Source organism: Silene latifolia, chromosome 1 (assembly GCF_048544455.1).
Source record: "Silene latifolia isolate original U9 population chromosome 1, ASM4854445v1, whole genome shotgun sequence".
NCBI classification, from domain to species: Eukaryota; Viridiplantae; Streptophyta; class Magnoliopsida; order Caryophyllales; family Caryophyllaceae; genus Silene; species Silene latifolia.
This window is the reverse complement of record NC_133526.1, coordinates 104,745,431-104,770,474: the sequence shown is the minus strand read 5'-3', so window position 1 is coordinate 104,770,474 and position 25,044 is coordinate 104,745,431. Positions and strand designations below refer to the sequence as shown.

The window sequence follows — 25,044 nt, the reverse complement described above, 5'->3', positions numbered from 1 at the left end:
AAAAAGGAAAGGGTAACGCTCTTTCATAGCTTCCTCTGGCTCCCATGTAGCTTCCTCGGTCTCGTGGTTAGACCACAGGATCTTAAGTAAAACTGTCTCACCTCCCCTAGTCTTTCTAACCTTTCGGTCTAGAATTTGCTTAGGCACCTCAATATATGATAAGGACTCATCTAGCTCTAAGCTCTCTGCCTCCAACACATGTGACGGGTCACTCACATACTTCCAGCTTGATGCGATACATGAAACACATTATGCACTCTCTCTAACGCAGTGGTAAAGCCGACGATAAGCAACTTCCCCAACTCGCTCTAAGATCTCATAAGGCCCTATAAACTTCTGACTTAGCTTGCCTTTCTTCCCAAATCTCATAACCCCGCGCATAGGAGAAACTTTCAAAAGAACCTTGTCCCCAACTTGAAACTCTATGTCCCGACGATGTAGATCTGCATAACTCTTTTGTCGATCCCGGCCGCTCTCATCCGTTCCCGATCATCTTAACTGTTCCACCATCTCATGCACCATCTCTGGTCCTAAAACCTTTGCCTCAAAGACTATCGTCCCAACAGATTGGACTCCTACATCTCCTCCCATACAAAGCCTCAAACGGTGCCATACCTATACTAGTTTGATAATCGTTATTGTAAGAAAATTCTATCAAGTCCAACCTCGCTCCCGCCTACCACCAAAATCCATCACACAAGCTCGCAACATATCCTCAAGAGTCTTGATTGTTCTTTCAGTCTGCCCGTCTGTCGCAGGATGAAATGCTGTACTCATCTTCAAAGTTGTTCCCAACGATTCCTGCAACTCCTTCCAAAACCTCGATATAAACCTCGCATCTCTGTCATACACTATGTCCTTAGGGACTCCATGTAACTTAAGCACGTTCTTTCGATAGGCCATAGCCAATTGTGCCTTAGTCCATGTATCTTTCATTGGAACAAAGTGAGCTGACTTGGTCAGACGATCCACTATCACCCAAATCATGTTGTTACCTTGTTGACTCTTTGGCAAACCCACAATGAAATCCATGGAAATGGATTCCCACTTCCACTCAGGTACCTCTAAAGACTGAATCTTACCTTGTGGTCGTCTCTGTTCCCCTTTAATTCTCTGGCATGTCAAACAACGGGACACAAACTCAGCTGTCTCTTTCTTCATCCAGGCCACCAAAACGTTTTCTTCAAATCCTTGTATAGCTTGTCTCCACTGGATGAATCGAATATGGTGTGCAATGTGCCTCTGTCATGATAGTCTTTTTCAACTCCTCATCATTAGGAACACACCACCTACCATCAAACCTTAAACTACCATCTGTATGAATAGAAAATCGGGACACTGTCCCTTTCTCTACTCCACTCTCTACTCCACTATCTTAGGATCCAAAGCCCGCTACCCCGAATATCATCATAAAACTCCGGATGTATCTTGTCATATCACCCATGGCATCTCCTTTCGCATCATATGTATCCCAAAACTCGCTACCTCATCCTCGGCCTCATCAAAGATGAGCCGTACATAGGGAATGTACACTCTTCCTACTCAAAGCATCGGCTACAACATTGGCTTTCCCTTCATGGTAGATGATTTCCATGTCATAATCACCAATCAGCTCCATCCACCTCCTCTGTCTCATGTTCAACTCCTTCTGCGTGAAGATGTACTTGAGACTCTTGTGATCGGAAAATACCTTAAAGATTGCTCCATAAAGGTAATGTCTCCAAATCTTGAGAGCAAACACCACCGCACCCAACTCCGGATCATGAGTAGGGTAGTTCTCCTCATAAGGCTTCAATTGCCTAGAAGCATAGGCAATCACTTTACCATTCTCCATCAACACACATCCCACCCCATTCTTTGAGGCATCTGTATAAACCTCAAAGTTCTCGCTTCCTTCAGTAATGCTAAGACAGAGCGTGGTCAAACGCTCCTTTAATGTTTGGAATGCCGTCTCACAACTCTCATCCCAACGAAACTTGTTCTCTTTCCTCATCAACGCCGTCATCGGTCTAGCTATCTTGGAGAAATCTTTCACGAACCGTCTGTAGTATCCAGCTAAACCCAAGAAACTCCTAACCTCGCAACGTTCTTCGGTGCTTCCCACTTTGTCACCGCCTCAATCTTCGCCGGATCCACTGACTACCCCATCTTTAGAGATCACATGCCCCGTAAAAGCAACTTTCTCTAACCGTAACTCACACTTGGACAAACTTTTAGCATACAACTCATGATCCCTCAAAGTCCGCAACACGATCCTCAGATGCTTCTCATGCTCCTCCTTAGTCTTAGAGTAGACTAAGATATCATCGATAAACACCACTACAAACTGGTCCAAGAACTGTCTAAAAATTATGTTCATCAAATCCATAAACACTGCCAGCGCATTAGACAACCCAAACGGCATCACCACATACTCATAATGGCCATACCTCGACGTGAAAGCTGTCTTTGGTATGTCCACCTCTCTAATCTTCACCTGATGGTACCCCGACCTCAAATCAATCTTAGAAAAGATGTTGCACCGCTCAACCGATCAAACAGGTCATCTATCCTTGGCAAAGAATACTTGTTCTTTATCGTCACACGGTTGACTCCCGTAATCTATGCATAACCTCAAACTCCCATCTTTCTTCTTCACGAAAAGAACTGGTGCTCCCCACGGCGATACACTTGGTCTAATGTATCCCTTCTCTATTAGATCATCCAACTGCTTCCTAAGTTCCTCCATCTCCTTAGGACCCATATGGTACGGTGCCTTAGAGATTGGCCCCGTCCCTGGCTTCAACTCAACAGTGAAATCTATCTCCCTCTTCGGTGGCAACCCCGGAATCTCCTCTGGAAAAACATCTGCAAACTCTCCCACCACTGGTATCTCATTAATCGTCGGACTCTCTATCCGGTCATATCTCACATGGCACAAGATCGAGGGACATCCCTTCCTCGAGATAAGACTTCAAGGTAACAAAATGCAATCAACTTAACTTTGGGTTTGACTAGAAACCCACGATAAGACACACTAACGCCCTTAGGACCCCTTAAAGACACTTTCTTTTGATGACAGTCTATCTTAGCTTTATACTTTCCTAACCAATCCATCCCGACTATCATCTCAAAACCGTTAAAAGGAAACTCTAACAAGTCTACCGGGAAATCAACTTGCCCAACTATCAAAGATACATCTCTGAACAATCTCCCACACGATACAGACTCACCCGAAGGTATGAAAACTTGCTCACTAACAGACTCATATACTCTCAAACCCAACTGTTTGACATGACTCGAAGACACAAACGACTGAGAAGCCCCCGAATCAAACAAAACAAAGGTAGGAATACCATTAACAAGGAATGTACCGGTGATAACGTGCGCATCTTCCTCACCTGCTTTCTTCTCCATCATGAATAACTTGCCATCGGTCTTTCGCCCACCTCCCCGGACAAGATCGGGCCGAGGTGGTCGGCTTAGCACCGACCCTTGATTGTTGTTGTTGTTCGCCTGGTGGTTTCGATAAGAATTACCGCCGTTGCGGTTGCCTCCACTCGGTAACTCGACTTCCCCGGTTTGGCCATGATCCCGCCCGGTCTGTCGCTCGCGAAGCTCGCGCAGTCTCCGGAAAGATCCCGGTGCACTTGTGCACTCATGTCTCTTGTGGCCTACACCACCACGGCTATAGCAGGTCACTCCCCAACTATTACTCACACTTCCACGGCCACGCCCAAAGGAAGCCCCAAAGATCGAACCCGGACCCGGAAGAAAATCCCTTAGATCGATTGTGGTTGCCTTTCTTGTGATTCGATTGGCCACCACCCTCGCTCTCGAACTTCCTCTTCTCACCACCTAACCTCTCCCGAGCCATCTCCACCAACCTCTCAGCTCTCCCAGCCCTCTCATAAGCTTCCTTAACATCGTTAAGGACTCCCACGGGTAACTTATCCATGATCTTAGGGGTCAACCCCTCTCGAACCTCAATGCCGATTCTCCTCACTCAAACCCATGTCCTCAAAGATACCTAGACTTCTCATTGAAATGTACTGTGTAGTACTCAGCCACGGACATCTCGGCGGTCATCTTAAAACCATCAAACTCTTCTCTCAACTTACTCCTCACATGTTCCGGTACAAACTCCTTCCTCACCGCCCTACGAAACTCCTCCCAAGGTATAGCAGGTAAGCCTTGGTTTGTATATATCTCCTTAGCACTCACTTTCACCGAATCCCACCACTTGCCCTGCCGCCTCCCTCGATAGAACGCACTGTTCCACCTCATCTCATCGGGACGGTGAACCAAATCTAATATGTTCTCCATCTCTCTCAGCCAACTATCAAGAAGGTTAGGCTCCCCAACTCCCTTGTACTCTTTCGGGTTAAACCTCGCAATGTATAGGCTGATTTTTGAATGGTCAACCTCCTTCTCCTTATCCTTATTCTTATCCTCATTCACTTTCTTAGGGTCTCAAGAAGAGCATCCTGGTGCTCTAACATCTTAACGATGTCATCCACGGTCATAAGCTCAGCTCTCGCATACAAAGCAGTTCTCTTGGGCGGCATCTTGAAACTATACATATATAAGAAAGGGGTAGATATGAACATACGTACTAAACTTCAAAACACGAAGACACGACACCCAGAACCTACTCGATCGAGTTCCCAAACCCACTCGATCGAGTAACGGGATACTCGATCGAGTGCCCAACATACTCGATCGAGTACCCAAACATCAGACCCTTAACAGACCTTCTGATCTCTTACCTACTCGATCGAGTATCTAGGCTACTCGATCGAGTGACCCCCTACTCGATCGAGTACCCCTAGTTACTCGATCGAGTGCCCAAAAACACGATTCTGGACTCAAAATCGTCAAAAACCCACTCGATCGAGTCAGTCCCACTCGATCGAGTCACGCTAATACATAAAAGCTACCCGCATGTTACGTCATATGCTAACATGCTAAACTTATAAACCACATTATATCATAATACACATGCTACGCATCTTTTCTACCATCTACGAGATCATTTCATCATGTTATTAAATGCCACATTGTAAATCATCCAACATGTTATCATCTCATCAACAAATTCCCACATATCACCATTTTCTTTCACATGCTCAACTTTCTACTCCAACACCCAACAATTAACACATTTCACCACATTCTTACACAAGTTAACCAAACGCACATACGACTCGACAAACACTTCCCCCATGTGACCGGTTCAAGTTGTAGGGCGACCCCTGCGACTTCAGGACGTCTCCCAAGCCTTTGCACTAGCTCCTACAACTTTTACCCCGGGTTCATTTTAATTGACTCCCTATGTTCATTAGGTTCATTGGTTACGAGGGTTTCGGGATCGTCGCTCCGATACCATTTGTAACACCCCATACTCCAAGTGCCTTACCGGGACCACTCAGGTATGAAGACATTACCATCTCTGTTCCGAGGCAATAATAATCAAACAACAATGAAGAAACAACGTTTAATATAAATAGTTTAGCGAATAGTTACAATCCCCAAAACCAAACCAAAAGTACGATACATGATTTCAAACTGACTGTTCTAACTGAAATGTAAATAAACTAAAGGCTACAGCGGAAGACTCCTATCGTCATGTCGTGGCATCCCGGCTATCCCAAGACTCATCTCAATACCGCTCAATATCCGCTCACCATCCCCGAATGGATCACCGCAGTTTACAAAACAACAGGGGTCGAGACTAATCACACAATCAATATGTATAACAACAATAAGATAAACAGATGACTTAACTGTCACACACACACACACAACCTACCAATTCCCATCATCTCAATCCGACCGTCCACTTTGGACCGGACCGCCGATGGGGGACCGGCCGTACCCACCAAATCCCCGCTCCACATAGTGAGCGATAAACCATGTCCATTAATGTGCACATCCCTTCTGTGGCGGGTTCCATGAAGGCCTAACTAGGGCGTGAAGTCACTCCCGCAAGTGACCCCACTCGGCCCGAGGCCACGCCTCGCGAACCATCAACAACGATCACAACCACAATCACAATACAATTATTATAGCAAACAACCAAATACAATGCATCAACCAATATCCCATTATGGGACTAATGCGAGTAGGAAATCCTACCGGTATGCACACAATCGACGGTCTCTCTCGCCGAGTCAAAAAGCCTCTTCTATGAACCCTCCTCCTATCATACAACACATAGAGACTACCACATCACATACTACACATAAAACCCCCAATCTCTAAATTAGGGTTTAACCAAATCAAAGGAAATACAATAAAAAGGGTACATAGATCTTACCCTCGACGCAAGGAACTCAACGGTACGAACAACGACAAGAACTGACCGTCTGAACTCCGGGAATTGCTAAGAATGCGATTAAGAAGATGAACTTGTTTGCTTTCTCTCTTAAACAGGAATTTAGGTTTTGTAAAAGTGATTTAGAATAATGACGATGAAGCTTAAATACCCTAATCGCATAATTAACAAAACCCGAGAAAACTCCCCGTAAAACCGGACACTCGATCGAGTACCCAAGGTACTCGACCGAGTACCCCCTTACTCGATCGAGTGCCCCAGCTACTCGATCGAGTGCCCAACAGGTCAGAAACTATTTTATTTCGCTACTTACCCTTACTCGACAGAGTAAGGCCTACTCGATAGAGTACCCCAAGACTTATAAATACGGAGTATTACAGTCAGTTTGATGGGCGGTCCGGGTGCCTAACACCTTCCCTGATCGTACCTTTACCCCCGAATCCGCAATCTTTGGTTTAGGCCGGAGTGACGGATCAGTCCCCATACCAGTGATCAAAAGGGTCTTTTCCGTTAACTTTATTTTTGTATGTTTTTTTATAAAACCTACTGGCGACTCCATATTATTTACTTTTTTCGAAAAGGAGATTTTTTCAAGGATCTCACACTTTCACTTTAGACGGATATATCCGTCTATAGTGAGACTAATTTGGTTGGTTATATTGTCTCATGAAAAGTCCTCATTTTGGCGGATACCCTTCATATTAATGGTATTATACATACTTTATCCGCAATTATTTGTTTAGCTTTAGTTAAATGCTCTCACAAAGTATAAAAAGTTAAGCGAATGAATGCCAATGGTTGAGAAAAAGGACTTGCTTGCAATTTCTTAAAATTGCAAGCTAGTAGCTAAACCATTAGAGTAGTGAGCTTTTGTTGGACCATGGATCGTGCGTAGGGATGGCAGTGGGTCGGGGACCTGACCCAGACCCTGAGGGTCGGACCCTAATAGGTCGGGTATGGGTCTCATTTTTTCAGACCCAATGGGTATGGGTCTTAAGAAAATATTTCGGGTCCAGGTCCGGGTCTAAGTTATGAGACTCATACCCGACCCTTAGACCCTTTATTAAAGGAAAAAAATCAAAATTACAACTTTTTCGAATTCACTTTTGAGATCGTAGAAACCCAACTAAAGTCTCTTTTCTTCCCTCATCCATAAAGTGATAAAATCCAACCAAACTCTTTCGACAATACCACCACTCCACCACCGACACAAGAAAACCACCACCACAAAGACGATACGCGACTGACAACCACCTCTCTAATAGCCGGCGACCGACAACCTCCATTAACGGCAGATTAATAAACTCATAATCTTAAAGTAGTATGAATTTTTTTTTAATATTATAGACCCTATAGCTGTTAATCTTGTTATTAAAGTGGCTTAAACTCGGACCCGCGGGTAGACCCAGACCCTACCCTTACCCATAGGGTCCGGGTATGGGTCCTCAAATTTTAGACCCTTACGGGTCTGGGTCGGATACGGGTCCAAAGGGAAAATCTCGGGTCGGTTCCGGTTCTAGGCGGACCCTACCCAAACCCTACCCATTGCCATTCCTAATCGTGCGTGGTCCATACTGCCATATATACTCAACTCAAGGACCATTTTGAAATCTTTTTCTTCTAAAAGGACTACATACACATAACTAGTTATTCACATGTACCAACTACGAATTAATATACAGCCTTCTTGGCTTTTAGTCTTTTTGCGGAGATGAGAGAAAGTTTCACATAAAACTGTGCGATTTTACGTAAACTGAGACTTCTTCATATAACAAGTAAATGTACAATTTAATAATTTGGGGATATTGTTTTTTTTTTTCTTTTTTTTTTTTAAGGGTGATATTGTTGCTTAATTGCTGCCTTGCTTGAGTTTCAATCATAACAAGTAAATGTACAATTTAAAATGCTTAATGTATCAATATATCATAGATGCCAATTGTTTTTTTTTGTTCATAAATACAAATAAATAAATAAATAAATAAACAAGGAGAAAACTAAAAAAATGATTTCATATGAGAAACCTTAATTGCTTTGATTTGCCTTGCTAAATGTCTATCTACATACTGCACGCATATTTTTACTATACTACATTTATTTGCAGTTTATGATTAGGATGAAGCCAAAATAGTAGCTGCTTAGGCTTTGGATTAATACTTTCGACTTGAATGGCGATACCTTCACACTCGGAAAACTATTCAATAGTTTAGATATTCAAGTTGAATGTCATCATCTTGGTCATCTGTATGAGATTCGAATTCATGGATCAATTTATTCAATTTCTTGTTGCTGATTTTTTCTCGAATCACGCTACAATCGTCTTGAAAACTGCATGTATAAATCCCAGATGCAAATATAAGATAAAAGTCAACTAAGTTTTTCATATTTTCCAATTTAAGGCATACGGCAAATAAAATTACTGTTTTATCAATAATACTATTGCTAATATAACAACGATAAGGTGCATATGTTATTATAAAGCATTATAGACGAATACCTTTGAGGTTGTACTGACGCTGAGGGTAACAAGACATTAGCAAGCTTAATCGCATCCTCAGGTTGACTAATGACGTGATTAAAGCACAAGTAGCGTCCATACGCCGAAATGTCTTCAAATACGTAAATGTGTGCATCTACCAAGGTATCCAAATCAACCGTGACGAGAACACCATCTTGGTACATTTCAGCTGCTCCTTTTAAGTAAGGGTTTGCGATTGAAAGTTGAGGCCCCAATAATAAACCAGCATTAACCGTCACCATGCTAATGCCCCGATCCATTGCCAACGCCCATGCAGTCTTCTCCGCTAGGGTCTTTGATAACGCATGCCACAACTATAGTAACAAATTAAACAAAGTTAGAGCGAGCTAGCTACACGTCTCATATATATGAGACGGTTGTATTCGTGTGACAGAGTTGTTACCTTAAATTTACGGCAAAAATTGATATCACTCCAATATTTTTCATCTAGATTTGATGATATCTCCTTATGATCTTCCTTCCAGATTACTGCGGTAATTGAAGAAGTGAACACAACTTTGTCGATTATGTCTAATTGTGCACATGCTTCTAACACATTGTGAGCAGCTCGAACCTCTATTTCCAACGTGTGCTCCTAAAACACACATACAAAATTATACTTTCTCCAATTAAATCCAAACTACCCACTCACTTTTCAAAGTCAACTTTGTTAAATTTTGACATCGATTATATTTAATCAAATTTTTAAAATTTATACGTAAAATTGACATATTTACGTTTGTTATAAAAATAGGTTTCGGAAAATTATAATTTCGACCCAAAAAAATAATACTCCTTCCAATTCACAATAAACCTCCTTATTTCCTTTTTCGGTTATTCACAATAGCCACCCTATTTCCTTTTTTGGTAAGTGTTTGTGTGGTCCAAATTTAATTGTATGGTGGGTAGTGTATTTGTGTGGTCCAAATTTAATTATATGGTGGGATAGTGTGTTTAGGTTTATTGTGAATTGGAGGGAGTATATAAATGAAGAAAAACGTGGTCAAAGTGTTGTCTCGTAGACCGTGAAAAGTCAAATGGATAGTTTGAATTGGATTGGATTAGAGGAAGTAATTATTATGAAATATGAATGTTATTGTTTGAAATCGATTGATGTTAAGACGGCCAAACAACCAGATTGGTAAAAAAAGTAGGAGATCAATGACAAATTGGTAAAAAAACTCTCATATGCGACAGATTGGTAAAAAAACTCAAAGTAGGCGACATATACACCAAAAAAACTCAAGATCAAGCCTTCTAATAAGCGCGTGCGTGTCATACTCATGCTAGCCATTTATTTACTCAAATTTATTCACTTTGAAAGGATGTCAGACTCTTGTTATTCAACCTCTTTCCCTCCATTTCCTGAGCTATGTACTGAGACCAAAAAAAAAATGACAAAACTCAGACAAATGAAAATTAAACTACAACTACTGAAGGCTTGTGACTACTCTGACTAGCATATTGGTAGAATGGTAGGTGAAAGTCAATGTAAGCATCAAAATTTTCATTCTAATCAACATTAATCATAATTCATAATCCTAGTTGTATCTGACCCATTACTCATAAATCCTAATAATATTTTACCAATTAATCATACAATTAAGCATATTTTATCGAATTAATTATCCGAGCTAAGATATTTAATCACATCATCATCAAATCTAACACAAAATTTATATTATTTACCCTTCTTGATATATTCTACAAGTATATGTATAAAATAATCAAAGTATTTAATCACATCATCAAATCAAACACAAATATCAAAATTTACCTTTCTTGATATTTCTGCAAATATATGTATAAATAATCAAATTTCAGTTTTCATCAAATAGTAGAAGAGAAGTACCTTAACTTACAGTACAGTAAATTATACTAATAATATCATGCAAGAAATTTTGCAAGAAATTTGCTCAATCATTTTTTGTACTTCGTAAGAAACATGGAGAAGAGATTGAATAAGAGTTATGTTGGAGAGATGGAGGTAGAAGAAGTTACTGGGTTTCCTAGGAAAAGAAGGGGTGTAGTAAAAGTAAGAGTGAGATATGCATACAATAAGTGTTTGATTCACGCGCTGTGTTTTTTGGTGTATGTGTCGTTGCCTTCAATTTTTTTTTACCAATCTGTCGCTTGCAAGAGTTTTTTTACCAATTTGTCATTCATCTCCTACTTTATTTACCAATTTGGTTGTTTGGCCGATGTTAAGACTAACGATCATTTATTTATTTTTAATTATTATTATTTTTATAAAATATATAAAGATAGACAAATGAACGAGATGAAATTATCGAATAGATGTATTTTTGTCGTGACTCGCCAATCCGTGGGACACGAATATTAATTGTGACAACAATTGACAGGTAATATGTCCATGGGATTCCACCACTTGCTACTAAAGGAGATGTCTACAAATTTACTCAGGTTGATATTTCAGTGATGCTGAGTATAGTGTTGTTGTCATCAGATACGTTAAATCTCGGAAATATGATGACTTCCTTGTTTTTACCCCATTTATCTAATACTCCCTTCATACCACACCAATTATAAAAATTTGATATTTTTATAGCATTTATAACGATAAATCAAACAAGATCTCACATGACTATATTTTGTCTTATAGATTAAGAATAATATCGAAAATTCCTTACGACCATAAATAGTGCCAAAAAGTTAATGTTACCATTGGTCTGGTATGGAGGGAGTATATGTGAAGAGTATTTTACTAAAACGGAATGAAAATGGGTGTATGGAGCGCGTACTATTTTTTAGTATTAGGTATTGTCAGAAAGACAACATAAAATAATTACTCGTAAAATTTAATTATTGTGTAGTGTAAAACCTTATGAGTTATTTAAAGTCTAAAAAAGTTATAGTAGGCATTAAAAGAAGTAGCACTCTCACATAAATACTCCCTTAGTTCGGATCACTTACTTCCTATACTATGGAGTACATTATTACTCCCTCCGTCCCGGTCAATTGTTATCTATTTCCATTTTTGGGTGTATTACTTATTTGTTTTCTATTTCCACTTTTGGTAAGTTTTACACAAGTGGGCAAGTGGGTGTGTGATGTGGGCTAGTGTAGATGGGAAAGAACACTTTAGTTTATTATTATTTTTCTCTACTTTTTCTCATTTCCTTGGTCTTTGTACCAAAATGAATAGATAACAAATGAGCGTGACGGAGGGAGTACTACTTTGAGTGATCTACAACTAAAGAGTAAGGATGGTGGATTCATAATCCATGCAAGAATCCCATAGCTTTCGCTAATGAATTAGGGAGTAATTTAGGACTTAGCTGAAACATGTCTAGCACAACTTCACCTACATAATTAGTTGAACACATGACCAAAATGACCAAAACATTTAAAAAGTGTTAGGGTATAAAATCGATCTTGAGATTCAGGCCTACCTATATCCATATCTGGGTGCTAATATTCCACTCTAAAATTGTAAGGGGTTGGGATTTGAACCGTGACCTTTTAATCACACTGGTTCTAATATCATGTAAAAATACCATCTTGATCAAAAGTTTAAACGGTTGATTGAAGCCTCAAGATCGGTTCTATACTCACAAAAAGCCATTAAATTATTAATTAATCAAACCCACTAAATCGGTAAGACCTGGATTTGGCAATGAAAGCTACACTTGTGACTTGTGACTTGTCCACCGGATAATTGAGCATCAAAATTGTGACACTTTTTTTTATCTTTAATACTCCATATTTAGGGAAAAAAAATTATATAAATGAGCATGAAAATTCAAAATGAAATCCTATGAAAATACATAATTTAATAATAGCTAAAAATAAATATATTGTACTTACATAACACAAATACTTGCATAAAGCGGTCTTACACGAGTACTTTTTTATATAACATTTTTCAATGCCTACTTTCATGGAAATAATTTTCTTAATATTCTTTTTTACAATTTTTGTTTAAAACGGTTTTACAACCGACCAACTCTTTATATAATCACAAATTCTTGTTTGTGACGGCACATATCCATCACTCTTGAGTGACGGATACCATTTTACCTCACAAAGTACCCACTTTTTCTCTCTCTGCAACATTATTCATGTGGTCCTCTTTCTCCACTAACCCATTTTGTTACCATTTTTACTCACAAAATATCCGCCACAAATGATAATCCGTCACAAGGGAGACCAATTGTTATACTCCCTCCCATTCACAATAAACCTCTCATTTCATTTTGGCACAAAAATTAAGGAAACACACTACCCCACCGTATAATTAAATTTGGACCACACAAATACATTACCCCACCATACAATTAAATTTGGACCACACAAACACTTACCAAAAAAGGAAATAGGGAGGTTATTGTGAATAACCGAAAAAGGAAATTGGGAGGTTTATTGTGAATGGGAGGGAGTATAATTTGGAAAAATTTCTATAGAAATCGAAGTCAAAATCCACATAAAAAACAATAGTTCATTGTAATATTGACCTGATATGATCAATCTTTCAATTCTTAGTCTGCTTTTTTACACCTAAGCATCACAGTCTATATTCAGTGTTTTGGGATTGAATCCTAAAGTATGATTGGCTGAAAGGAATGAGTAATATTTTTCTCATATTGATTCTTAATTCTTAATTCTTAATTCTTCCTTCTTTGTGAATAGGGCGACTATTAAGTAAATGAATATAGAGGTAGTTTAAATAATTTAATAGCTAGTCTTGCTATAGCCGGATATAGCTAAAGACGGGCCAAATAGCTTGAAAGTGGTAACATTTTTAGCCCCCACCACCCCATTTGTTGTTTGTCATATTAGGAATGTGGTATTGTATTTGACCCGTCTTTAGTTATAGACGGATATATGCAGTCTATAATGAAATTTTGTGATAATTTAATGAGAGAACATATTTTCAAATTATTGTTTGTGTATAACAATTCAGGGCAATGTTGCTCAGAATATTAAAGAGACGGGTTCCGAATGATTCAAGATAAAAATTGTGTTGAGAAATGTATCATAGGATCACTACTTCATAATTCATGAGAAAAAGAAGCGCAACCATCGTAGTTAGCCATTTTAATTTAATTATTCCATCATAACCCGGAATTAAAAGAGTAAAGAGTTTTGGCTTCATTTAAAAATAACAGTCCGTCTCATTATATTCTATCATATAGTTATAGACGGATAATTTTCCTCTCACAAATGAAAGTGGGTAGTGCAAGTGGGGGTATCTATTTCCCACCCACTTGCACTACCCATTTTTATTTGTGAGAGGGACACTACCATATGAGAATGTGTGAAAATAATTAGTCTCGAGGAAAATGGTTGACTTTGTTCAACCAAAGGGATAAGTAAGTACTCCCTCCGTTCCAGTGATATGTTTACACTTCCTTTATTTTCCCCTCACAAAATAAAAGAAGTGTAAACATCTCACTGGAACAGAGGGAGTAGATAAACTACCAAGCAATGCCATTCGAAAAAGAAACAAAATTGTAGATTAATTAAAGAAAACAAATGAAAGAAAGAAAACTAACATCATAGGTGGATTGATCGTGAGGAAGCTCAAAGTTGTAGAAGAGACCAGAACAACCCTTTAATGCTTCAACTATACTTTGATAATCAAAAACATCTGTATAATACACTTTCAATCTTTCTTTTTCTTCTTCATCTAAACCCTTCAATTCTTGCAATTCACCTATACATACATATTAGATTGAAGATATTAATCATCATATATATAATTCGTTCTAGGAGGCAATTTTCTTTGTTTGGTAAATGGAGAAAAAAAGAAGAAAAAAAATATAAATTACGCCCTCTTAGCTTTTTCACTCGGGAATTGCAATATTAGTTGAATACTTGAATATTTGTGAGTAGTATTTTAATGAAATGTTAACAATTCCATATAATTGGAGGGAGTATTTAAATAGTACGAAATTGTGTAATTAAATGAAGGAGTTGAAACATACAATGAGGTTGTAGGGAAGCATGAACGATATAACCTCTGTGAAGAAGTCGTGTTACGAGAGTAGCACCAAGGCAGCCGGAGGCATCCATGACGCATACCGTGTTGGATATGGGTATGAATGATGCCGGTGCCATTGGGAAGAATTGAAATGGAGTAGTTGATGTAATTAAAATAGAAGAAATTTAGTGGAATTTATAAGAGATGGAGTGTTGGTGTTGATTAGTTAGGAAGGTAGGAAATGTTAATTACCTATAGTAATATAATACTCCCTCCTAGTCTGATTGTTGGTTCCCTTTCTTTTGGGCACCAAAATTAAGGAAATGAATTTGATCCACACAAAACACCCTACCCCACATGGAATTGAATTTGGACCACACAAAACTTACCAAAAAAGGAAAGAGGAACCAACACCCGACTAGCATGGAAAAGGAAAGAGGAACCAACAATCAGACTAGGAGGAAATATTAGATAGGTTGAAATAGTGTTTTATTTAGGAGTAAATTATGACATAAAAAGTGTCAAAATGGATGGGCTGAGTCTTTACATGATGACCATATACTCCCTCCTATTCATTTTAACTCTCCCCTTTTAAAAGGGCACGCAAATTAAGGGTAGGATTATTTTATTGTAAAGTATTGTGGTGGTTTAAGTTAATTGGAGAGAGGAAATATATTATTGTGGAGTAAAATGATTAAAATAAGTATTTTTATGGGATAAGGTAATTAAAATAAGATGTAAAAGGAAAAGGGGAGAGTTAAAATAAATAGGAGGGAGTATATACTATAGAATAGAATAGTATGAATATGAAATGGTCGTAATTTTGTTAAGTAGAAGCGTAGAAGGTGGTTGTTAGAAGGATGATGTAAAAGAAATAATTAATGAATTGAAAGGTAATAATAAAATGACAGTAGGACTAGTGTACAGTACACGGATGTACTAGTCAATGTGTTGGAAGGGAAGGGAAGGGAAGGACGGGTAGGTACAAAGGGTGGCATAGATGGTTCGTTCACGACAGATAAGAAGGAACTTTGTGTGCTCTAAATATGAGTGACAGAATATTAATGTCATGTTCTTTTGGACTTAAAGTCACTTAATTTAAGTTTATTTTAGATCCTATAAGTTCAGTTCAGTTCAGTTCAGTTCAGTTTAGTTCAGATCCTATAAATTCAGTTCAGTTCAGATCATATAAGTTCAGTTCAGATCCTATAAGTTCAGATCCTATAAATTCAGTTTAGAAAAGTTATATGCAGAGTATTATTTTTAAAAACCGACGCAAAAACATTTGACATTATTAATTTTTCGATACATATATACATTATTATTTTTAAAACAAAATTATCACTCTTCTTATTATTTTTTATCGTAATGTAACCGTAGTATAATGTATGAACAAACTAATGTATATAAAGCGAAAAAATGTTATTATATTACCTTGTGTTTTAGACAATATTTTCTTATCAATGTTCTCTTTTGGCTGCCCACTAATTTTTTGTAAAAAATTGTTTAATCTCAATAAAAGTTTGCGTTTATTTTTATAATAATAATAATAATAATAATAATAATAATAATAAAAGTTGCGGTTTTATAAAAAAATAATAAAAATAAAAATAAAAATAAAAATAAAAACAAGAAGAACAATGAAGATAATAAGAGTAAATTATCAATAACTCCCTTTTAAAATACACTTTTTAAAACTTACTCCCGTTTAAAAAAAGTTTAAAAACTACCCCCAAAATATTGAAAAAATTTAAAAATTGCTACCAAACCCCTATATTTGCATTTTTATGACAAAAATACCCCTTATTTTATTTTCATATTACTACCCAACTTGCAACGTGTGGGGTAGGGTGGCGGAAGCGTCTTGGTTCGTATTTTGCGTTTGTTCGTGATTGATCGACATTTTGGATGATTTGAACGGATTTAGGGGTATTTGTAAAAAAACTACCTTATATTATTATTAGAGTTTTTTGTCAAAAACTACCTTATATTTAGGGGTATTTGTAAAAAAACTACCTTATATTATTTTTCTTGTTTTAGACTACCTTTGTTTTCTCATTTTTTGGTCAAAAACTACCTACGCTGGAAATATGGCGAGATTTGGTCGATTTAGTGACATTAACCTATCGCACATGACTTTCTTAACATCAAACAACAATGATCAACCGCGTCCAAACCAAAATTTAACTTCAGATAAGCAAAATTAATAAATTTCACATTTCAATAATAACTACAAACATCTACTAAAATTTAGCGTAAGTACTTTATGACTTCCCAAAATCGGGTCTTAGTTAGATTAAAACATAAAAGAGTCATGTGAGATATGTTAAAGCCGGAAAATAGACCAAATATGTCTAGATTCTTAGCGTAGGTAGTTACTGACCAAAAATAAAGAAAACAAAGGTAGTTGAAAACAAAAAAATAATATAAGGTAGTATTTTTACAAATACACCTAAATATAAGGTAGTTTTTGAGAAAAAACCCTTATTATTATTATTATTATTATTATTATTATTATTATTATTATTATTATTATTATTATTATTATTATTATTATTATTATTATTATAAAAACGGAAACTTTTTTTGAGATTAAACAAAAAATTTACAAGAAATTAGTGGGCAGCCAAGAAAGAACACTGATAAGAAAATATAGTCTAAAACACAAGGTAAGATAATAACATTTTTCCGCTTTATATACAATGATTTGTTCATACATTATACTGCTGTTACATTACGATAAAAAATAATGAGAAGAGTGATAATTTTGTTCTAAAAATAATAATGTATATATGTATCGAATAATTAATAATGTCAAATGTTTTTGCGTCGGTTTTTAAAAATAATACTATGTATATAACTTTTCTAAACTGAATTTATAGGATCTGAACTTATAGGATCTGAACTGAACATATAGGATCTGAACTGAACTGAACTTATAGAATTTGAACTGAACTGAACTTATAGGATCTGAACTGAACTGAACTTAACTTATAGGATCTGAACTGAATTTATAGGATCTGATCTGAACTGAACTGAACTTATAGGATCTGAAGTAACTTAAATTAAGTGACTAAGTCCAAAAGTACAGGGCCTTAATAGCTACGGTGGCTCTTTTGAAAACATTAGATTTGCTTAATAATATATAAAAACTTTTTCTCAAAAAAAAAAAATAATATGTAAAAACTATAATTCATATATATTCTCTATGATTTTTCAGGATGGGTATTATAGTTGTAACGATCGTTCAACTTTGATATCAGGCATTTGATAATCTTAGATTCTATTTAACATGACATTTTAGGTAGCTTATTTGACAAAAATTCCAATTATCTTACCTTTTTTTTGTCAAGTGTTTGACAAGTAGCTTAGTAACCAAATAAGGTATCTGAAATGAAATGCTAATATGTTGTTAATCTTACCACATATAGGTTATTAATGTGTAGCCTTAGGGCACACGTTAGAAAAACCCCTAAATTAATTATTATATCTTTTACTTCATTTCACCAAAAATCAGCTAGTTTGCCAAACATTCTTTATATAATCAATTACTTTATCAACTCCTAATTTTAGTCATCTTCCGATGTTTTAGTTAACTTTTCAGTTTTCAACTACATTTTCAAGTTTCAGCTATCTTTTCAGTTAATTTTATCAAAACAGAGCCTTAATCTCGAAACTCAAGAAATATACTCCTTCTTGATCATTTGTTACCTATTCCTTTTTAGGATAAACAAATGACCGAGAGTCCGAGACGGACAAAGTATCAGTTTGACATCACAAATTCTCATTTGTGACGGGTGATATCCGTCACAAGCTTGTGACGGGTCAAATAAAACCCACTTGGGTAGATAAAGACAAGCTTTTTGTATTTCTCTAGACACTTTTACTTTTGTCTTTTCTAGTCAAATGGGTGATACTTGACCCGTTACAATGGAGACTTATTGATTTGACATATGAATCTAATGATGAGCAATTTAATAAATGGTGGAACAATTAGACGGACAAAGTCACCTCTGGCATCAGAATATGTATGCAATTGCAGCCATGAGTTGTGCATTGATAACATGTTATATTTAATGCAGGAGTGCATGACATATTATTAAGTGACGTTCGTTGAATGAGTGCCTGTATCTGTATGGGCTGGTTTGGTTTCTGTTTACACCACTGTTGCCTTTTTGCATTCAAGACTCCACTTCTCCAATTTGTGCAAAGAAATAGCTGGCTTTTACTTGGTTTAAAATTAGGGAAATGGGTTTTTTGTCAGAAACTACATTATAGGGTTATTTATGAACAACTACCTCTCATTTTATTTTTGGCTTTCAACTACCTTTTATTTCTTCATTTTGCGAAAAACTACCAAAAATTTACTTCCGACGAAAAAAAGTCAACTTTCCGGCATTGACTTACCATTTCATGTTGAATCTAACTCTTTACTTCATAACCTTAATAATCGATGATAAAGATTGATTAAACCCGACATTAATCACCTCAATTTGTTTATCTCTTACCCGAATCAAAGTCCTAATCACCTAAACAAAATCATCATTGATATTAATCTTAACATGGTCAATAATTCTTCAACAATAATGATCTATTATGGCTTTGTTGGCAAAATTAACTCCTTGTGTTAACTATTCGAAAATAATCATGGATTCACTCGTAGGATCACTTGTGTGCGACTATCTCATTAGTTTCCATATACCCACCATCTTACCATGAAGAGAGAAAGAAGGTACTTTAATATGACTTAGATGAACAGTAGGTTATGAATCATGATTAGTGTGTAAGGTTGTTGAAATGTAAGGGTGAAGGTGAAAGTGGTAGTGACGACGGAGATGGAGATGGAGATTGAGATGGTTGATGCGTTGATATTGCTTTGAACAAACTTTTGATAAGGTGTTGGGGATGGAGAGGAGCTTTTTCGGATTTTGTTGGGTGAACAAAGGGAGAAATATGGGTTATATGTGTGAAAAAGGGAGAAAAGAGCAAGTCAACGCCGGAAAGTTGACTTTTGTTCACCGGAAGTGGAATTTTTGGTAGTCTTTCGCAAAATGAAGAAGTAAAAGGTAGTTGAAAGCCAAAAATAAAATGAAAGGTTGTTGTTCACAAATGACCCTAAATAAAAGGTAGTTTCTGACAAAAAACCCTTAGGGAAATGATAAATACAGCCCTTAGGGCTGTATTTAAGGTGCCAAAAAAGGAATGAAAACCTTAAATCAAACATTAATGACATCAATTTACGCGTAATTGTGTCTTAAATTCCTAATTTAATTCCATTTTGGGAAGTAATTTAGTTCTTAAATACAGCACCAAATGAACAGTCTCACATCAACACAACATGCTCTATTTTGCGACTCCAAACTTGTTACTGATGGTCTTGTTATAAGGATTTATAATAATTAGCTGGGTCAAAAAATTTCAACAAAGGTGAACTAATAATATAATAAGGTAAATTAAGAAAAATGTCAAAAAATTTACCTAATAATTTGTGATGAGATTCATAGTTAGATTATTGTATTACTAGAACTAACATATCAAATCTATACAATAATATAAAAAGGCTTGTTGAGCAACTTTACTGCCAAGTGGACATCAAATTTCAACTTTTTGAGCAAATTTTACTCTATCTGGCTATTTACTAACTATTTACCTAGCCATTATGAATGGCATTATGTGTTATTGTAGTTTAACATTTCATCTACCTTATTGATTATAACTTTTGGTCTCCCTACTATCAGAGGCGAAGCACAGGTATGGCCGGCCGGGCCGCGGCCCCGGCGGACTTTGAATAAAATATTTATACATAAAGATAAATGGAAATTAAAAAAGAAAAATATCCTTAATCTTCTCCATATTCTTCTTCCTTGCATATCAGGGAAAGGAATGTTAAATTTGTAAACAAAAGAATTGCAAAAGAATTACCATAATTAAAAATTTGATATTCTTAAATTATGTAAGCACTCGAGACATAAAACTTGTATCATAGTAAAAAAAAAAAAAAAAAAGAGAACCACAGTTAGAAAAATAAAAATAAAAATATAGTCTCCATTGTTGATTTGCTGATTTGCTCATTTGCCATAGAAACTTTGGACTTTAGAGATCCAATAAGGTAATTTCTCGTCTAATCAATTTTCACTTCTAGATTTGCAAAATTAGTACTCTTTTATTGATTGCTAATTCATCTTAGAGGGCCAATTACAAAATAAAAAATTAGGTTGGGAATAATAAGAATTTCAATTGCATAAAAATGGAGTAGTGAGGATGTGCTTTTTGTTGATGAGATTACTATCACAAATTCTCATTAAAGACATGACAAATCCGTCACAAGCTGAAGACGGATACCATTTTACCTCACAAAGTACCCACTTTTTCTCTCTCTGCAACACTATTCATGTGGTCCCCTTTTTCCACTAACCCATTTTGTTACCATTTTATCTCACAAAATATCCGTCACAAATGGTAACCCGTCACAAGGGAGACCAATTGGATTACTATTAGGTTGAGTGGTTTAGTTTTTTATTTTTTTTTATTATTTGCATATTATTATAATTTTATTGTTACTGATGAATATTGATACAAATTGTGTGATTATTATCCTAATATAAACGAAATAATATTGCTTATTTAAAGCCTCGATATAAAGTTATTATGATATTTTATACGCTTGGTGAACCTAAAAGTATTTCGGCCTTGGCTAAAATTTGGTCTGAGCTTCGTCCCTGCCTACTATATAATAATACTCCATTAACTTGAGAAGTTGAATATTTCTCGATTATTTTGGTTTTCATATTTACTAATTTTCACCTAGCCATTATGGATGACATTATGTGTTATTGTAACTTTAACATTTCACCTACCTTATTGATCATAGTTTTTGATCTCTCTACTATAACAATGCTCCATTAACTTAAGAAGTTGAATATTTCTTGATTTTGGTTTCATATGTTTCAACTTCCCTTTAAATTTATGTGACTTAAAAATGATAAATTAAATATTCTACACTTATCTATAAATTAAGTAGTTTTACCATTTTTTACAATCCAATTCATTTTCAGGAAGTTGAAAAAAAAATCAAAACGAAATACTATATTCATATATTTTAGATTTAGATTTGTTGAAGACAAACATTGATCAAATTTCACGTAAAGCAAGAGATTCAAAGTTATGTTAGGAAATTCATCTTGTATATGTACATGTTAATATATTTGGTTTTAAAAATTTGCATTTCTAATGTTTTAGTTAGTTATTTTTAAAGTTTTTATTTGTAAACTTACAACTTTCCTTGTGGTTGGCTAATCACGAATTTCATTCATATTATTATATTACAACACAATGGTGACTCATCAACGAGAAGAGGGATAATGGTGAAGATGACAACAGTGAGTTACCATTTCAAATATTTTTGTTGTAGTAAAGCTTATTATCTAAGGTGTTTGATTGCGAGCACACAATATGGAAAAGCACGAAACTAAAAATGTAGCATGATTTCTTTAAATTTTAGTGTTGAAATTAAAGAGGGCACCATAACTCTATAAGGAATGAACTACAAATTTTGTGATATAATTATATATTATTAATAAAAAGCTTGTCTTTTGTAATAGTGTTTTTTCTCAATTAGATCTCGTGTAAAACATTTTTGATTGTTAAATTAGAGTAAATAGTTTTACAATTTAAAATCTTCTACTAAGGTTTAAAGTTTGATATCATAAAAGCTGCCCCTCATATTCAAAATAAATTCTAGGACGATTTTATTTTATGAGACACGCATTATATTTTAAACGTTTCATTTTGCAAAATTCTTAATTTTGTTCCACACATTACCAACAAGTGTTAAGAAATAAAATTATTACTTCAATTAAAATTAGATTTAGGTTCTTTCATAATGGGTTGTCATTGGCGAATATAGGTTTTTGGTACGCGGCCACAATTCTTTTCCCGTGATTATCTTCCATCTTGTGACATCTTATGTTTCTGAATTTATTTTCCCTAAATGTTGGACATAATAATAAAGCGAAATAAAAATAAATAATTGGTCCTCAAATCTATAAATATTACTCCCTCCATTCTACAATAATGTTCCCACTTTCTATTTTGGGACATCCCACAATGATGTACCCATTTCCCTTATTTCCTTTTATGAGTCTAATATTTGACCAAAGTGTCCTTATACCACCCTTATATTTACATAAATTACCCCCCACTTAACAACCCTAAACCCAATTAACTCACCCATTAACAATAATGACTCCCTCCATTTTTTCACTCCCATATAAATTTCCCACCAATATTGTTCACCTACCCACCCGTCCATCTCCCTCATTTACCTCAACTATCCCTCTCCCTCTCTTCAATTCTCCATTGTTCTCTAGAATATTCTCCCCTAAAAAAACCCTAATACTCTCCGCCGTCTCTTCATTTTTTTCCATTTACTCTCTCTCTCTCTCTCTCTCTCTAGATTTATCTACTCCTATTTCCCCATCCTTACACTATATTGTTCCGATCATGTCTAAACTTCCTCAAAATATTCATAATCCTCCTATTTCATCAAAGACTAAAAAAATCGGGTCTACATCTTACCACAGTTTCATGGAAGGGGTGTTGTATATTCGTGGTGTTGGTCATGTAGTAGCTGATTCATTGTCTGGTTATGGATCCCTACTTGATTCTCAGATTGACGATGATACCGAGGCCACTTCTCCGTTTTATATGGACTCGACAACCTTCATTCCTGATACTTTTGTAGATGAAGAGGGTTCAACTGTTGGTGAAGCCGAAAGATATGGTTATGGGGATATTGAAGAACTACATGCATGTAAATCTCCTGATCTGTCACCAAAAAAAAAAAAAAAATTGAAGCTTTTTGCGCGAAGTACTTGGAAAAACAGAGAATAAAGGATGAAAAGAGGGGTAACTTTCTTAAACTCTCCCTTTAATTGTTTTTTTATGCCGTCTTGGTGTTTATTTTTATGTTGTGTTGCTGTTGATTGATTTTTGCTGCTGTTTTTGTCTTAAGAAGCTGTTGTTGCTGATGTAAGGGTTAAAGCTATGGATGGTGGTGAAGCTGTTGAGTTGTCACAAAAAAAAGAGATATTTGATTATGTTACGAATTTTGGTAAAAAGCGGAGAACAAAATGATGCTCAAGGGAGGTTCATTTCTTAAACTCTCCCTTTAAATGTTTATAAAATTTTTTTGCTGAGTATTGTGGGTTGTTGTTGGTGTATTTCGTTGTTTTGTTGTTGTTGCTGACTATCTAAAATTGCTGGGTGATCTGTTTTCTGCTGTTAGTGTTTCCTACTATTAGTTTGGGTGTTCTGTTTTTTTGTTGGTATTTTGGGTTTGCTGTTTTCTGTTGGTATTTTGGGTTTGCTGTTTTCTGTTGATAGTTTGGGTGTTCTGTTTCCTATTAGTATTTTGGGTGTTCTGTTTTCTGTTGGTATTTTGGGTTTGCTGATTTCTGTTGGTGTTGGCTGTTTCTGACTATGGTGTTGAAATTACTCTTTTTTCTGTGTGACTATGATGTTGGTTGTTTACTCTTTTTTCTGTGTGACTATGGTGTTGGCTGTTTCTGACTATGGTGTTGAAATTACTCTTTTTTCTGTGTGACTATGGTGTTGGCTGTTTCTGACTATGGTGTTGAAATTACTCAATGAAGACAAATTGCTTGCTGAGAGTTTTGGTGTGTGCAACCTCAATGAAGGTCCAACTAGACTGAGAGGTTGTATGTTAACTGGTGGGTGTTTGACTGTTATTCTGTTAGGCATGTAAACATATCACACTTGCTAAAAGAGGTCCATGCTATTTATATGTTGATGTAGCCATGTTGAGGTACTCTTTTTTCTGTGTGATAACTCAATGATGGTTGCTGAGAGTAAACCTCAATGAATGTCCAATTGGACTGAGAGGTTGTATGTTGGTATTGGTTCATTAGTTAGGCTTGATGACCTATATATGATGCCACCAAAAGTCATTCATGTTGAGGCCCTCATATTTTGAGGTACCATGACTTATTCCTTTTGATGAGGCACTTGTATGAGGTCAAATTACTCTATGAGGACAACTTGCTTGCTGAGAGTAATAAAATGTTCTTGCATTCATCATCAAACATAATTGTTCATTCATTTCCATAATGAGTTTACATACTGATTTAACCAAAATGAACATAAATTACCAAAATGCATACTTAAGCTTTGCTGTTTGTATTCACAAACAAACATGTCAAAAACACTCTTGATGTTTGTTTCTCATACAAACTGCCACATACCCATTGT

General features: G+C 36.0%; 1 protein-coding gene across 1 annotated transcript; it reads right to left on the bottom strand.

Moving 5' to 3' along the window:
• Window positions 1–8,220: 8,220 nt before the first annotated feature.
• On the bottom strand, window positions 8,221–15,015 carry LOC141608326 (cinnamoyl-CoA reductase-like SNL6). Its single transcript, XM_074427689.1, has 5 exons — window positions 14,780–15,015; window positions 14,348–14,508; window positions 9,235–9,426; window positions 8,811–9,145; window positions 8,221–8,641 (listed from the first exon to the last, which is right to left on the bottom strand). Exons 1-5 carry the CDS (start codon window positions 14,910–14,912, stop codon window positions 8,512–8,514), a joined length of 951 nt encoding a protein of 316 aa, XP_074283790.1. The 5' UTR covers window positions 14,913–15,015; the 3' UTR covers window positions 8,221–8,511.
• Window positions 15,016–25,044: the final 10,029 nt, after the last annotated feature.